We start from the raw sequence: 15,320 nt of genomic DNA, 5'->3' as shown, positions 1-15,320 counted from the left end.
TGAGCTTTTGGTCCAGAGGGACATTTTTTGGACTAATGTGGCATTGGCATTATGGGCTGTTGGAACAATGAGCAGTCCCCCTTCATACTTCGCCTACAGACATGAGAGTGGTATCAATCTTATTCTCTGCAAGAAAGTAAATAAGTGTTTTTTGCAAAATATTTAACTATTTAATATTTATTTCAGTTAAATATAAGCCTACTGTTCATGCCCTTATATATAAATGTTCTTAATAACGTAATGCAACAAAAAACCACTTTAGTTGGCTGCTCTCATTCATCAGGTTTTGATTTAAGGCTGAAATTCTCAACTTATTTAATCTTATGTTAAATGGTGAATTAATTCCTATATTTATTCTCTGAAAACAAGAGAATCTAAACTACGTTAAGAGAATCAAGCATAAAAGCACTTTACTTGAAAAATGTTTTCACTTAGCTTGATATCTATGCTGGCATTTAAAAAAAATTCTGTTTCACATCATACCATTCCAGTTTGTGCATGTGCAGCTCACACACACTCACGCTGTTTACAGAGCGAGTTGCACCAGAAGACTTGTCTTCCAAGTATGGCAGTCAGACTGAAAATTCCCCTCCACTTCTATTCTCTCATCCCAGCCTCTCAGTACCAGAGAAGGCCAGGAATGTCAGAGCAGCACAGTTCAACCCAGCACAGTCTGAAAAAACTTATCTGTCCTCCTCCACTCATCTTTTATTATTTTAGTTTTTTTATCTGTTTATCTCACTCTCTCTCCTGTTTTAGTGTGTGCAGCAGAGGGACCTGTGTAGTTGTGGTCAGTAGCACCTGTGATCTTATTGACCGTGAACAAAAAACGCAAATAAAAAACCTCAAACCACAAAAATCTGGAATGAGTAAACACTGAGATCAGTGTCTCAACACTGATCTCATAGTTTTTACTACATCAGAATGAGCTGAGTAGCAGCAGCAATGTGTTTTCTAGTGTGTGCACATGTATATATGTTGTGCTGTATATATGTTGCTGTATTTTATTTGGAGGTATTGTATTGCCTGTACAGCAGTGTGCTCCATAACGGTCTCATTTAGTGTTGCTTAATGAGCCCTGCTGCCAAGTGAGACTCTTCTGACGTTTATGAAGTAAAACTATCCTGATTGTCTCCATATGGGAGCCATGATCTGCGGTTTAACGCAATGAGCACGTCTTTACGGGGTGACTTACACAGGTTAAACATCTTAGACCAACTACGCCACTGTGGTAAAGGGACACTGGAGAATTACTGTACTTGTTATTTCAGTGGGACTCAATAAGTCCACAAAAGAACCCAGATGTTTATGTGAAAGTTCATGATTACGTTCATTTTAACAACGTTGCTCAACATTTTGCAAGAAACAAAGCTAAAATGCCATCATTAAGAGTAATTAGATCAGCCAACTTGAAATCAACTCAAACAGCCAAACGCCAAAAACATACAACAACAAAATGTAAACACAAAACTCAGTGATGCAACAAACTTGTGTACTTATTCTCACAAAGAAAGGCTGGTGTTGCAGTATACATGGTGCCAAGTGACAGTTTCATTTTCCTGTTTCACGACTGAGTCACAGGGACAGTCTAGACCTCAGAGATATTTGGGGCTTTAGCTGGTACAAACCTACCTGTACATGAGAAATCTAGGCAGAAAATTTCCACTAAGGTGTCTTTTAGAAACCTCCAAGGAAGAAGTTGACTGACAATATAGTTGCACTGGTTAAATGAAACCCTGAATTCCTGAAAGTTTAAGGAATACTTTAGTGCCCAAACTGTATACATCAAATACTCACCCCAATTTGTAAGGGAAATTGTGTTATTCTCGCATGACTCCACAGTTAGTAAAGAATTCAAAAATGTAAAAAAAAATCTTCATGAATTGGAATCATATGTCTTCGTCTAAAAGTGAAACTTATCTATGCTCTCTTCAAAGTCAGATTCCATCGACAAAAAGATCGATTTTGCGTTGCTGAACACGGGAGTTGATGGTCAACTGCAACTGCAGCCTTGATCAGTTAGTTTGTGTAATTGTGGACTTTTATATTTTAAAGGGTCAGTTCAGATTCAACAAGGTCACACAATAACACAAACAACCTGACTGATCAAGTAAGCCGTTGACAAGCAGCTCCCCGTTTTCAGCGGAGTGAAATTCGTGTTTTCACATAGTTTAATTTTCAGTTCAGGTTTTAGCAAAACAGCATGTGTTATGTGTAGTGTCATAGGACCAGAAAACTGAGAATTGCATTATACTGTACAAGTTGTGTGAGAGTTTGTAAAATTATGTTTTGTTACCACTAATTATGTCAGAGGCATGCAATAAAACTAAAGTTTTCTTCATGAATTTAAAATAGCACAAGGTGGAGTAATTGATGTTCAAATGGTCGTTTGGGGGGGTCAAGTATTCATTTAAAGATGTATTTTTTTTTTGTCAGTTGGGAGTAGAGCACACAACAAACACTGGCATACTGCGTCACTCCTAATGGTTGGCTATGTTAACTAGCAAGTCGCTGTTGGTGTAGGTGCATGAATGAGTGAGCGGAGCATGTAAGCTCAACAAAACTCCAGAATACTTTGTAAAAATGGTACAGCTGAGTTAGCATGGTTATCTGTTTCCCCCTCAGTGAAACCCATATCAGTGTGGAAGGAAGGCTCCTCTCACAGCGGAGGCGATAAACAGAGAGAATTCTCCAGTCAAATCATTCTCTATGGCTGAACAGATTTTCACAGAAGTGGTTCAGGAAAACTTGTGTTTTGTAACAAAAACAAAAACCCTCCGCAGCACTTCTTGTCTGATAAAAAGCAGCCACAACTCTGGCTTGGATGTCAGCTTCATAACTTTACATTAGGTCATGTGAACAAAGTGGCTATACTGCCCTCAATCTTCTTGTTACCATGTATGTCAGTGTGATAGAGGTTATTTTTATGTATCTTATGAGTTTCATTTAATATGATTCATACAGTAATAAGCACCATAACTGTGATGCCTTTACTGAATCTTGTGATGCTTGTCTAATAGCCATTGAGGTTATCCAGATGCCAGCATTTTATTGGGGTTTCATTTGTTTGTGTGTGTTATGTGTAAAGAAGAAGAGGGGATGTGAAATGACATATCTTCCCACACAGCCCCTCCGGGAGACCCTCGGGGTTTGTGAGATACTTCAGCAATGGTGGGAGGTTATTGCAGCAATGTGCTGGGAATGTGAAGTCGTTTTTAAGAACAGTCTGCAGATGACATTGACCAGATGTTTGCGTGATCTTCAGTTTCCCTTAACATGGTAGGAAAGACACATCCAGCTGTTGTAAATGTATGTTTAAGTCGATGTGGAGCACTCCAGTGATGAGAATGTTTCTGCCACTGTGTGGTAAAAATCGGCACTGCGCTGCATTGCGAAAGCCAGGACACATAGAACTGCTGTAGATTTGTCAGAGAGGCTACCAAATCACTGTGCTACAAAATATGACACAACAAAATTCTCCAGGTGTGCAACAAAGCTACACTTTTTTCTGCTCAGGAAAAATGGAAATTTCATAATAATTGAGAAAACTGTCTGCTGAAGACAATTGTGTTATATGACGTCAGAACAGCTACTACAGAAAACTGACCTTGCTGTGAGATTGGTTTGCCAGCTAGAGTGTTGTACGTCTTGTCTTTCCATCCAGTAAGGTGAGGTCAAGCAGTACACTAAGTTAAATTCTGAAAACTTCATATAAGTAATTCTGTAACGGGCTGTGCTTGCCTCAGCCACGATGCTCACGCTCTTGCTAGGTTTCTTTTTAGGATCCAGTTATGCAACAGTTCCATACACTCACCCTTGGTTTACGTTAAGAGTGTTTGTGTTAATGTCGGGATCTCTGAACCGGCCTCCCTTGCTGGCCGAGGCCCGTGATCTCAGGAGTAAACATTACTCATCACTTCCTCTCTCCGGGGTTAAACTCAGAGCTGGACCTAATGACGTCAAACATATCATGCGTTGTTGAATCCTCAGGCCTTTTGGGATTAATTTTAAATTTATGCGACCTGCAGCACCTCTGACACATAAATCCAAGCACTGAGATACATTGGTCGACAGTATGAAAACCTGTGAACGTGCCACTGTGTACCGTGCCACAAATCTGAGTAGTTACACCCACCCCATACTCCTCTGTTGGAATTTTCTGCTTCTAATTCAAATTCTGTCAAAGCAAAACCCCCTCAGGCATGTGTTTCACAGCCAGGTCCAGGTTCAGTAAACAATCACAAACACACTGTCACATACACACAATTATGATAAGGCACTGTTTTTTGCGCAGCAACCAGGAAACGTAAACACTCTGCCAGCACACGTCATATTGATTTTTCACAGTTTGCAGACATCCTAAGGGCCTGCCATCCAGACCTAGGAATGACATAAACACTTGTCCAGAGACACGTGAGGCCGTCTGCTGCAGAGCTTGGCTCAGTGACTCACCAGCCACTGTATATTCACTGTGGACATTAACACTCATCACTGCAGAATCTCAGGCCTCTGCTCAGTCTGTTTGCTCTGCGAAAGATCAGGCTGTTTTGGGAGAGTAACACCATCTTCATCCCCTCATTTTCTCACAATCTGACGCTCCACCTCACACGTGCACACCATGTACTGTGCAGCTACCACATGTAAAAATATTCCATCACAAGTACTACTACAGCATTTAATCAGTATTTCCCCAATTATTTTCAAGTGACACTCACATCCACTGTTCATTCCAATTGATAGATATTTTTGACAAAATCCTGTGTAAAAGCAAACAATCTTTTGATATTTTGGCACGTTTAAGTACAATTACATCCCATGTTTACTTTAATTACAGATCAAATACAAATTTGTATTCTAATTTCTATTTTTTTTAAATGCAAGAAAATGTCTAGAAAAAAATATTTATAATTCTCTTAATTATAGATTTTTTGCCAGATTTTTTTTTTTTTTTTCAAATTTCTTGCTAAAAGAAATCATGCCAATTTACTCAGGTTTCAAAGCATTAAAGCTTACCACTGTCTTCACATTAAGACATTCAATGTAAAGCACATGCAGGAAATGATGAATATTAAAAGCTAAAATTAGCTCACCGCAGCAAAAGGAAAAGGGAGCAAAGAAAACTAGATTTGATGCGGGTCAGCCAGTTCTGAGGTCAGTATGTAGTAAAAACTGGATATTATCCCTCTGATATATAGTGAAGTGGCATAAAATGGAAGAACTTGAGAACCTCTACCAAAAATGTGCAGCTCTCGAGTAAATTAACTTTATGTCAGTCCATTCTTTTCATCTCAGGCTTGTGTGTAAACTAGTATCATTCACCATGAAGTCGGCCTTTAGAAATGGTATTTATGGCATTTATGCTAGATAAACAGACCTCTCATCATCCGATACACCCGAGATAAGACAAGATCGATAAGATCTTCTTAAGATCCCTTTTTTCCTGCAAAGTCTAGATACCAAATCAGACACACATCAACATCATGACTGCAAGACTCATTAGCAAGATGGCTTTTTTGTGCAGATGTCAGTCGGGTCATTGTGCCACTGCTCCCATCTGGTGTTTGGGTTTCTGGCGGTGCATAACGGACGTAGAGGGAAAACAAACAGGGGAAATCAGAGAACTTTGATCTACCTGCAGATTAGTGTGCTGTGTTTGGAGATCAGGCAGTAGACATCATAGGGTGGTGGCTTTTCATCCCACACAGCGTCTTTATCATCATGCCAGTCAGCTTGAAGCTTGGGTCATGCCCTCCACATGGAGGAATGTCTGCTCAGTTAGGAGAATGGATGAAACTGCAGACAGAGGGAAAAAAGAAAAAAGAGTAACAGGTGACTGAGGGAGGCAATACTTAAACATGAGCAGCTGTGATGTACATGAATGGCGTTGACAATATGCAACTATGTTCCCTCATTACATTAGCGTGCCTGAACTCCCTTGGTGAATTTTCAAAGAAAAAAAAAATCATGTTATCCAGCACCAGGAGCTCTTGCTGCATACCAGCAGGTTTGTCATAATAAAACACACATGTGCTTCATTCTGAGAGTTAATTTTCTCTTTCCTATGTTTGTCTTCTGACACTAATCTGATCTGAAGCAGGTGTCCCTAAAGTTTTCTTTAAGTGGTATAACAGAAATGAATCCTGTGAAAAAAGAAAACACATTAGTGGAGAGGTGAGACGACGTCATTGAGAGGTGTTCGAGAGAGCAGGGATTGGAAATGTAGCCGGCCACACATGTGTTTTATGCTGCAAATAAAGGAGAGCAAGTGCACTTGGACAGGATGGGGGCAATCAGGGCTGAAGGTCCTGAGAGGGAGGTCTGTTTTCTGTGGGTTCCCATGCTTTAAGAGCCACATATTGATTTAGTTATCAAGTCTGTTGAAGTGGGTTGGAAGTAATAAGGAAGACAGGGAATATGTTTAAGACCTTGACAGGATATTGAATTATAGAAAATGTAGACTGAAGAGTGACGCGGATGAGATGTCAGGTTTCAAAAGTTGGGAATGGATCATGATTAATGGTGATGGAGCCATTTATTTGTTTTGTGTGTGTGTGTGTGTGTGCTTGTGAGAACAGGAGGCAGACTGGAAGAAATATTTGAGGGTAGTGTAGCTGTGCACTCTCTGCCCAGGCCTGCAGAGCCTGTCCAAAGCCTTGACAGGCTTTTGGCTGAACGCCTTGCACGTGAGTCCAGCAACAGCTGGATGATGGAGAGAAAAAGAAGAGAGGAGCAATGGAAGAGAGAGCCAAGGCAGTCCAGGCCAGTTCCCAGACTCCATCCTCTCGAGACCCCGGAGAAGAGGAAGCAGGGCGGGGTGGGGGGCTGACAGGGCTGAGAGCAGCTGCATTGATGTTCTGCCTTCATGTAGTTCTACAAAGCTGATCAGTGACCCTCAGTGTGGCTTTAAAGTAACCTTATTACAGAAAAGAAAGCCATTCTTTATAAAAATCAAAGCTGCTGGAGTTAATATGTTTATAATAAAAGTTATGTATGTGACATTTAGGGTTGCAGCAGTATTTCAAGGTATACCATGGCATGAAAATTTATGGTTGTCATGCTGCGTGTACATCCTCTCATCTATGATTTTTTGGGCTTTTGCCTTCATTAAATAGGACCGTTTAAGTGTGAAAGGGGGAGAGAGAGGGGATGATATACAGCAAAGGGCTGAGGTTGGAATCGAACCCGCGGCCGCTGTGGCAAGGACGTAGCCTCTGTACATGTAGCGCCCACTCTACCAGCTGAGCCCCTTGTCTATGATTTTGGAAAAGAAAAAGAGCTGAGAATCCTGGGTTTTACACATACTTCCATTAAAATGTGTTTTCAAGATTCAGTTTTAGCAATAAAACATTTGCTCAACCAAAACTAAACCTTTCATTTCCACTCCTTTATAGGTGATTCTGACAGGTAATAATAATTTCGTTATATCTTGATACCGTGATATTGTGAAATCGCAATATTTTATGGAACAAGTTACTGTAGCTAATTATAATCATATTATATTAAAGCTAATTATCACAAACAATGTATCCCAAACACTTTGTATGATAGCTAACAAAAAGCCACATACCACGGTTTGTATATCTAACGAATTAGCACCCCAACCATTACATTATGCACGTCTGATGATGTTTTTTTCACAACTTAAAATACACAAAGTGACAAAGAAAACAGCAATATACAGTGCAGGGAGAGACAAAAAAACAGAAGGGGCTTATTTGAAGCCTCCACCGAAAACCAACTTGAAATTGCACAATGTTAGGAGAAACACAAAAGTTAAGTACAATACAGTATAATAAGTTACATACTTAAAATAAAGTTACAAAGGTTAGGTTTAGGTAAAGACACATCGTGATGATGCAACTTAAAACAACTCAATGTCTGCTCGGTTTCACATCCAACACAAACGCCATTCTGCTGGGGGAAAGTCCTGTGTTGTTTGATCCATTTACACAGACTTTTGGTTCTTTGTACTACCTTGTCTTTATTCCTGTCAGCACATTTGTCATGTGATCACAGCCTTCCTGATTGCTTATTTATTTAGAAATTACTACCTCATGATTATGTGGGTTGTATACAAATTGTGGTGTGATGCATTGCTTTTTGTACTTATGTATGAACAGTGCATGAGAAAAGCCTGAGCTGAAATAAGAGTGAATATTAGACATAGATTCACTAGGTAGACAAACACAGCAGTTTCTTTCGGCTGCCCCCAAGTGGCCAAAAATGTGATTATGCATATTTAAGATTCAACTGAGGACATCCATCTTTGTTTTTAAACTGTAATTTTGATTCATAAATGCTCATCTGTGAAATAGATCAACAGGCTTGCATGTAAACAAAGCAGAAGTCTGTCTGGCTGCTCACTGCGGTGATTTACGGTGTCAGGGGGACATCTCGGACACTAACATGCTATAAAAGACTGAAGTTTCTAGAGCACTGTACACATCTGATGAATGACATTGAATGACCCTCAGCAGATGTCTAATATACAGTCCAACTGGCAAACACTATGTTCGTTGTTGCTCTTCTCCACATTTTTTCCCTATTTTTGTAATGCTATTTCTACATGTTTTGTCCTCCAAGTGATGCATCATTAAGTTTTATGTTTCTCTGCATCCTCAGGGCTGCGGGACATCGTGTGGAAAATGTGACTGCAGTGGCGTGAAAGGAGCAAAGGTGAGATTTTCATTTAAACTTGTTTCACTTATTTAATATCAAGCTGTCAAGTTCGTTTGCCGTTAATGCAAAGTGATTTTTAAGTTCATAGCAGGCCAAAGCAGCCGTGACAACGCGTCCTACGTTCTAAGTAATGGGGTCAGCTCAGTGGGACAGACTGAAGCTGCCTGTATGGAAAAGCAGTGGATGGGGCTCAGTCACGGAGCAGAGACCAGGACAGGAACAAAGATCAGTTTGAATTAGAGCATGTCCGGACACACAGCTGGGCTGAAGGCCTTATTCCCATCAGGCAGAGGGAGGCTCTCAGATTCAGATGTACAAGCGGTGGGGACACCCGCCATGAACTGGCCATGAGCCTGTGAGCTGTAATCACTCACATGAGTGTTAATCACTGACCTGAAACATTAAAAGTTGGTTTTATCTGATTTTGGAAAAGTTTCCCAGAAGTTTAACTACATTTTTTAACCTTTTAAATACTTCACTCAGTTTCTTTCAAAAACATTTGAAGAAGTCAATGAGTAATTTTAGGTAAATGACCCAAAAGTTGCAAGAAACTAGTAAAGTTACAAAATATTATCTGAACAACAAACAAACAAAAAAAAAACGAGGAAATGACAAAAAAGTGCTTAAAAATAATGATTCTGAAAGATAATTTTAAATACACAATTATAATATAGTTTTTGCACAATTCTACCTTGCTTTTTAAAAAATAATTAGCTAAATCTATAAAATCTTGCAAAATGTTACTAGCCAAAACCTAATATATATTATACAATCAAAGGCAATAACATTTTACAAGATGGGAACCAGAACAAAAATAAATAAATTAAAAAAACAAAACACACACACACACACACACACACACACACATATTTTAGCCACAAAATAATATTCCTTTTTTCAGACTTCTTGTTTCTGCCTTTTTGCCAGTGAATTGTGGGATACGTTAGTATACTTTAAAGTTCAAGTATGTAGGACTGAGCAGGATAAACTGGCAAAAGTAGAACACAATATTACAACTATGTTTTCTTTAGTGTATTATAACCCGGAAATATCAATGGCTGTGTTTTTGTTACCTTAGAATAAGCTGTTTATATCTGCATAGGAAGCAGGTCCTCGTCCACGGAGAACACTGTGTTGCAGCGCCATGTTTCTACAGTAGACCAGAATGGGCAAACCAAATACTGGCTCCAGATAGTCGTCGTTAGCAGCCCCACCAAGATGAGCCAAACAGCATCTGAAAAATAGATCCTGAATGTCAGGATCTGAAATTATGAGAGAGAAAAGGTGAACACAAATTATCATGTAGCAGCCTGTCTGTGGTCTGTGTTTTAACAAGTTTAAATTACCTGGTCTATTTATTTTGGAGAGGAGGAGACCTCTGAGATAATTCAGCTTCTGGTAAAAAACACCTTAGCAATGAACACTGAAGGAACCCTAAGTGGGAGATGTTTCAGCTGGTTGCAATCTGCAATCATCACCACAAGATGCAACTACTTTCAACACACTGTTCCTTTAAAATAAAATAAGCACACTATGCAGTTTAACAGGTCACAGCCAGTAGGCATATGTGACCTGTAATGAGGGGTCGAAAATAGTCATTGTTTTATTCTAAGTTGTCACAAAGAAAGTAGGAAGCCGCTGCTTTAAAGTTGATTTATTTTTCACTGCAGCTCCTGCTGTTTGACTGTACATGTGTATTATTGGCTCAGTTATATCAAACGACTGCAGGGTGTTATCTGTCCTCTTAGTGCAACAGTCTGGCCTTTTATGGCTCATTCCTGCAGCAACAGTAGCCAAACATTCAGCTCCCCGACAACAACAGATGTACTGACTGTGTTCAATGGAGCCCGGCCAATCCGCTGTGGATTCAAAGCACTTCTGTGTTTTCAAAGTTTCTGAAACAGTCTTCCTAAAATCTCATGTGAGCTTCATTTCCAATGATATCACTTCCATTCACTGCACAACATGGGTTGCCGTGGTAACCCTGTTGATGATTCCCATGGTTCAAAAAGCAGTGTTTCTCCTGACTGATGGGAGTCAGATGTGTTGTGGTCAGGGAATGGAAATCGATCCAAACAGTTTCAGTATGTTTCACATCACTCTCTTATGTTTGGCAGCTCAGAGAGGGCTGTGAAGATTACTGGAGCATGACTCTGCTTCACAAAGCAACGCTGCCCTCTAGTGGCAGACAGTGGAAACAACAGTCAGTTTTTAGGTCAGTGCAAAATAGTTCAGCTGGTTGACCAGCTATTAAGATCAGTTAAAGTTATGTTTTCGCATACTTTTTCATGGCCAGCTTGTGATGGTCACTCCAGTTATCTGTAGAAGTTCCTGAAAAAATGAAACCAAATCAACATCCTTGAGTATGGACAAGTTACAGTATCATGAGGGGGGATTATCAAAAGCAAGGGGCACAAATCAGTCAAGTCTTCTTCATGTGTTATGCATAAAGGTAAATCAGCTTGACAGGCTGGTCACACCAGCACACCAAATTGATTACAATATTCATATTTATGGTTTAATTAGTGTATTATCACTTGGGACTAAACGTTATCACTACCATGAGTAAAATCAATAAATAAATAAAAATACTCATGTAAGGAAACTTGTGACACTTATGACATACAATGATTCACTCTTGCTCCCCGTTTGCAATAGTCCAGTACAGACTAACCAAACACTGATTCTAGATAGGGTCAGTCAAGTTTTTACATTAACTGAAGACCACTGTCCCACTCTAGGAATAAGAGAACAAGTGTTCATCTGGTTGCAGTCTGCAACCTCACCACTAGATGTCATTAAATCCCATACACTACCCCTTTTGGGACAATTTTAAAAACAGAAATATGTTAATGATGGGCTGTTTCGGCACTGGATTGACCCACATGTATTCCAAGTAAACTTGAAAAACAGAAGAAATAATTAAGCATTATTACAACCTAAATAAAATGCATAAAATTAACTCACAAATCATATTGTGTTTTCCAATTATATTCATATTTTCTGGCAATTTTGCTATAATAAAGGGAGAAATCATAAGCTCTTGGGTAAAATTAGGCCAGTTGACCTAAATGGGTGAAATATGCATTTTTTGAAGGCATCTAATGGCTCTGAAAGGTTTCTAAACTTGGACGTTTGTCAGAAATTCAGTTATCACAACAACAAATACATGGTTACATAGTCTTAGACTTGAGTAAGCATTCACTGGCATTGTGACCCCCCCCAGTTAAATGTCAAATAAATTTATCAAACCATAAAAACTTTTGCAATCTGTTTTGAAAGTTGTTTCAGCATTTGGGGCTAAAACTGCTCCATATAATCTCAGTAAATATATAAAAAGTATCCTTGCATCACTAACCTGATCACTTTGTGCTTCACAGGGTGAGCGTGGATTTCCAGGTCTTCAGGGTAATATGGGATTTCCAGGGATGCAGGGACCTGAAGGGCCTCCAGGACCAATCGGCCCCACGGTCAGTACACAAACACATTAATATTAATAACCGTAAACAACATGAACCAACATAATTTTTGTCACAGAGTCCACACAACAACATTGTGAGCTGATTTTATATCCATAAAGACTGACAACACGTTCACCTCTGCTATGATGATCATGATGTCATGTGTTTCTCTTAGGGAGCTGTGGGTGAACCAGGAGCTCCTGGACTGAAGGGAGTGCGAGTAAGTAACCAACCATCATAAACATGATATACAGCAGGATATGTATATGAGAGAGAAGTCAGTTGGTTATGTTGTGGTATTGTCATGAGACTGCTGCTGACATGGTTGTGATCTTGCAGGGTCCTCCTGGTCTGCCAGGCTTCCCAGGAAACCCAGGACTACCAGTAAGTTCCTTTGATCCGTCTCACATCCTACAACAACAAATTCACCCCATACCAATAAGAAAGTGTCTGACTGACCTACTTAAAAGTTAAACCCTCTAAATAACATTATTTCATACGATGTTGTTTCTTTTAAAGCTACATTTTAATTTCTGTTTGTGTTTGTGGAGAGCTTAGTTGGAAAAACAGACTGGTGAGGAAGCTGTGGAGATTTTGTCGCACTGAAAATTGTTTCAATTGTCTATTTGTGCATTTCCGCTTTTAGGGCATCAATGGAAACGATGGGCCACCAGGTCTGCCAGGTATCCCGGGATGCAATGGCACAAAAGTAAGCCACATCTAAAAGTTCTACTCTGTTTCAAAGCAGATTTGTTCACCAATTTGTGCCCTCTAACTGTGATGTGTGCATTTCAGGGAGAAAGAGGAAGAGATGGCGCTTCTGGTTTTCCTGGTCTTCAAGGACCTCCTGTAAGAAACCAAGAGTCACATCATAATCAACCACCAACACAATGACCAACTCATAATTCAGTTATTGCCACTGTCCTATAGAAATCAATATGAAAAACAACATTTCAATATAAGAGTCTTTGGTCTGGTTTGAGCACCTCTCTGCAGCCCATATAAAACCATATGGAACCATATACATGACATATCCGTATATTAATAAAGCAGTATCTGAAAACAGCCCTGTCAAAAATGTTGATACTGAACGCATTAGCAAATGTTCACCGACGATTATGGTTGCAGATTATAAGCAGTTTACCTCATCATCATCTGTGAAATCAGTTAATCGTGATTTAAAAAAAAAAAAAAAAAAAGCAACATAAAACTTTGCTTAAACCAAATGATATCAAATGCATTTTTCCTCAAAGCTCACACCTACATATTGCATATTGCATAACTAAATAATGACATGCTTTGCCGGCGTCATTTTCCAATGTTGCGACCGTGCTCCTCTTCCAGACCACAAGGTGGCCACCTTGTTATAAAATAGTAACATCACACCCTTTCTTTGCTGATACTACTCACTGACACATGCTTTTAAAAAAACACCATTCTACTGCAAACCAGAATGTAATAGGAGACTATACATACAAATGTTTGATCAAATTCTTAATTTATTAATCAACACCACTTAATCGTTATTATTTCAATTTCAACATACTTCATTTGTTTTCCTCCAACACATGCACTATTGCAACACACACTATCTACTCATAGTGACTACAGCATATTTCTTTATTACCTTTTTCATGAACATTTAACTAACATCACAGTCTTCCTTAAACTCGACCATATCGCTTTTGTTGGGTCAACCTACCACAGACAGTGTAGAAGTAAGCCAGTAATTCTGTTGTCACAGTCCTGAACTTTGTATGTCCACCACTCATCCTGAACACCTCCCTGCAAAACCAGTACGATACATAAATGTAGTGTTTTATTAACTCAAAGAAATGTCTCTTAACATAACCCAGGCAGTACTTATACTGGGGCCATATACCATAATCTTATGATGAAAGCAGTTTTTATAAATTCGTATTTTTTGGAGACTAGCTTTGCTAAAAATGCAAATATTCTTTCTGCAAGTACATGTATATTTATGTAACTACTACCCTCTCTTCTCAGGGCAACCCGGGAATTCCTGGAATGAAGGTCAGCTAAAATTTATAAAGCATTAACATTTTTTATGTCTATGAATTTGTCAAAAAATACAAGTATACTATGTCATGACACGTTCTACCAAACCATATATATTTGTTTTGTCTCCTACAGGGTGACCCCGGTGGTGTGATCGGGATTGTTCCCCTGAAAGGAGACAGAGGATTCCCTGGCACTCCTGGATTACCTGTACGTTTTGTGTCTGCTTGTCGAAAGAAAAAGAGACAAACTGAGACAATGTACTCTGAATTTTCAATTAAATGCAAGTTCTTCTCACCTCTCCAAGGGATCAGTTGGATTTCCTGGACCTGTTGGACCTCCAGGACCTCGAGGTTATCAAGGACCAAAAGTGAGTTACTCCAACAGTGATGGAGAGTCAGTGAGCGGGTTTCTGTTAACCCTCAAACTGAAATTGCTAATATAAAATACGCCTAATGGAAACGTGAAAAAACTCCCATTTATTACCAAAAAGTTTTTTACACTCGCCAAATTTCGCAAGACATTAATGGAAACACCTTTTACACTTTTATAGGTCATATGATGCTGTGGCTATGCACTTGTCAGTAGAAAGCCCAAAGTTTATCATTCTGAATATAACAAGCTCCAACAAAAAACTTAGTTTAAATGCCTTTAGCAAATGTTTAATTAAATTTTAACCTTTGTACAGCTTATACAGCAAGTTCCCTGCAACCTTTTTTAATCAGTTCAGTGAAATTTTAAATAAAAAATGAATAAATAAAAATAGCTCCCTGAGGTTTCACAAAGTAAAAGTTCCACCAATACTGACACTTTCTTTGCATGTATTGCAGACTGCCTTCCCTGGTGTTGGTTGAGTGTAATACGCACACTTTTTCATTTATTTTGAGCAATCACTAGAATAAAACGCCAATACAGATAATCAGCAAAATCTGTTGACCCCTAGAAATAAACCTAATGTTTTGAACATCTATCACCATGCTTCTTGGAGTGTTATCATAAGATGAGAAGTTGCAGAACATCGCTCAATGGAAATGCAGTCATCTCGCAAGTTTTGTGCAAATCTGTCCACAGAGTGGAGTCCCGTCCACAGATAAACCTAAAGCCTAATATGTGCAAATTGTTTTTAACCTGTTGTATGAGTTATTTATCAGTTAGCTACAG

The 15,320-nt window shown here is 39.1% G+C and overlaps 1 protein-coding gene across 1 annotated transcript in view; it reads left to right on the top strand.

Moving 5' to 3' along the window:
- Nucleotides 1–15,320, top strand: part of col4a1 (collagen, type IV, alpha 1) — a 50,438-nt gene that overhangs the window by 15,023 nt on the left and 20,095 nt on the right. The window contains exons 2-10 of the mRNA XM_042495127.1: nt 8,623–8,676; nt 12,060–12,149; nt 12,316–12,360; nt 12,480–12,524; nt 12,787–12,849; nt 12,936–12,989; nt 14,148–14,174; nt 14,295–14,369; nt 14,467–14,529. Of these exons, the coding sequence (XP_042351061.1) occupies nt 8,623–8,676; nt 12,060–12,149; nt 12,316–12,360; nt 12,480–12,524; nt 12,787–12,849; nt 12,936–12,989; nt 14,148–14,174; nt 14,295–14,369; nt 14,467–14,529 (516 nt within the window). The remainder of the gene's footprint in view (nt 1–8,622; nt 8,677–12,059; nt 12,150–12,315; nt 12,361–12,479; nt 12,525–12,786; nt 12,850–12,935; nt 12,990–14,147; nt 14,175–14,294; nt 14,370–14,466; nt 14,530–15,320) is intronic.

Source organism: Plectropomus leopardus, chromosome 10 (assembly GCF_008729295.1).
Source record: "Plectropomus leopardus isolate mb chromosome 10, YSFRI_Pleo_2.0, whole genome shotgun sequence".
Taxonomy (NCBI): Eukaryota; Metazoa; Chordata; class Actinopteri; order Perciformes; family Serranidae; genus Plectropomus; species Plectropomus leopardus.
This window is presented reverse-complemented; position numbering and strand designations above follow the sequence as displayed.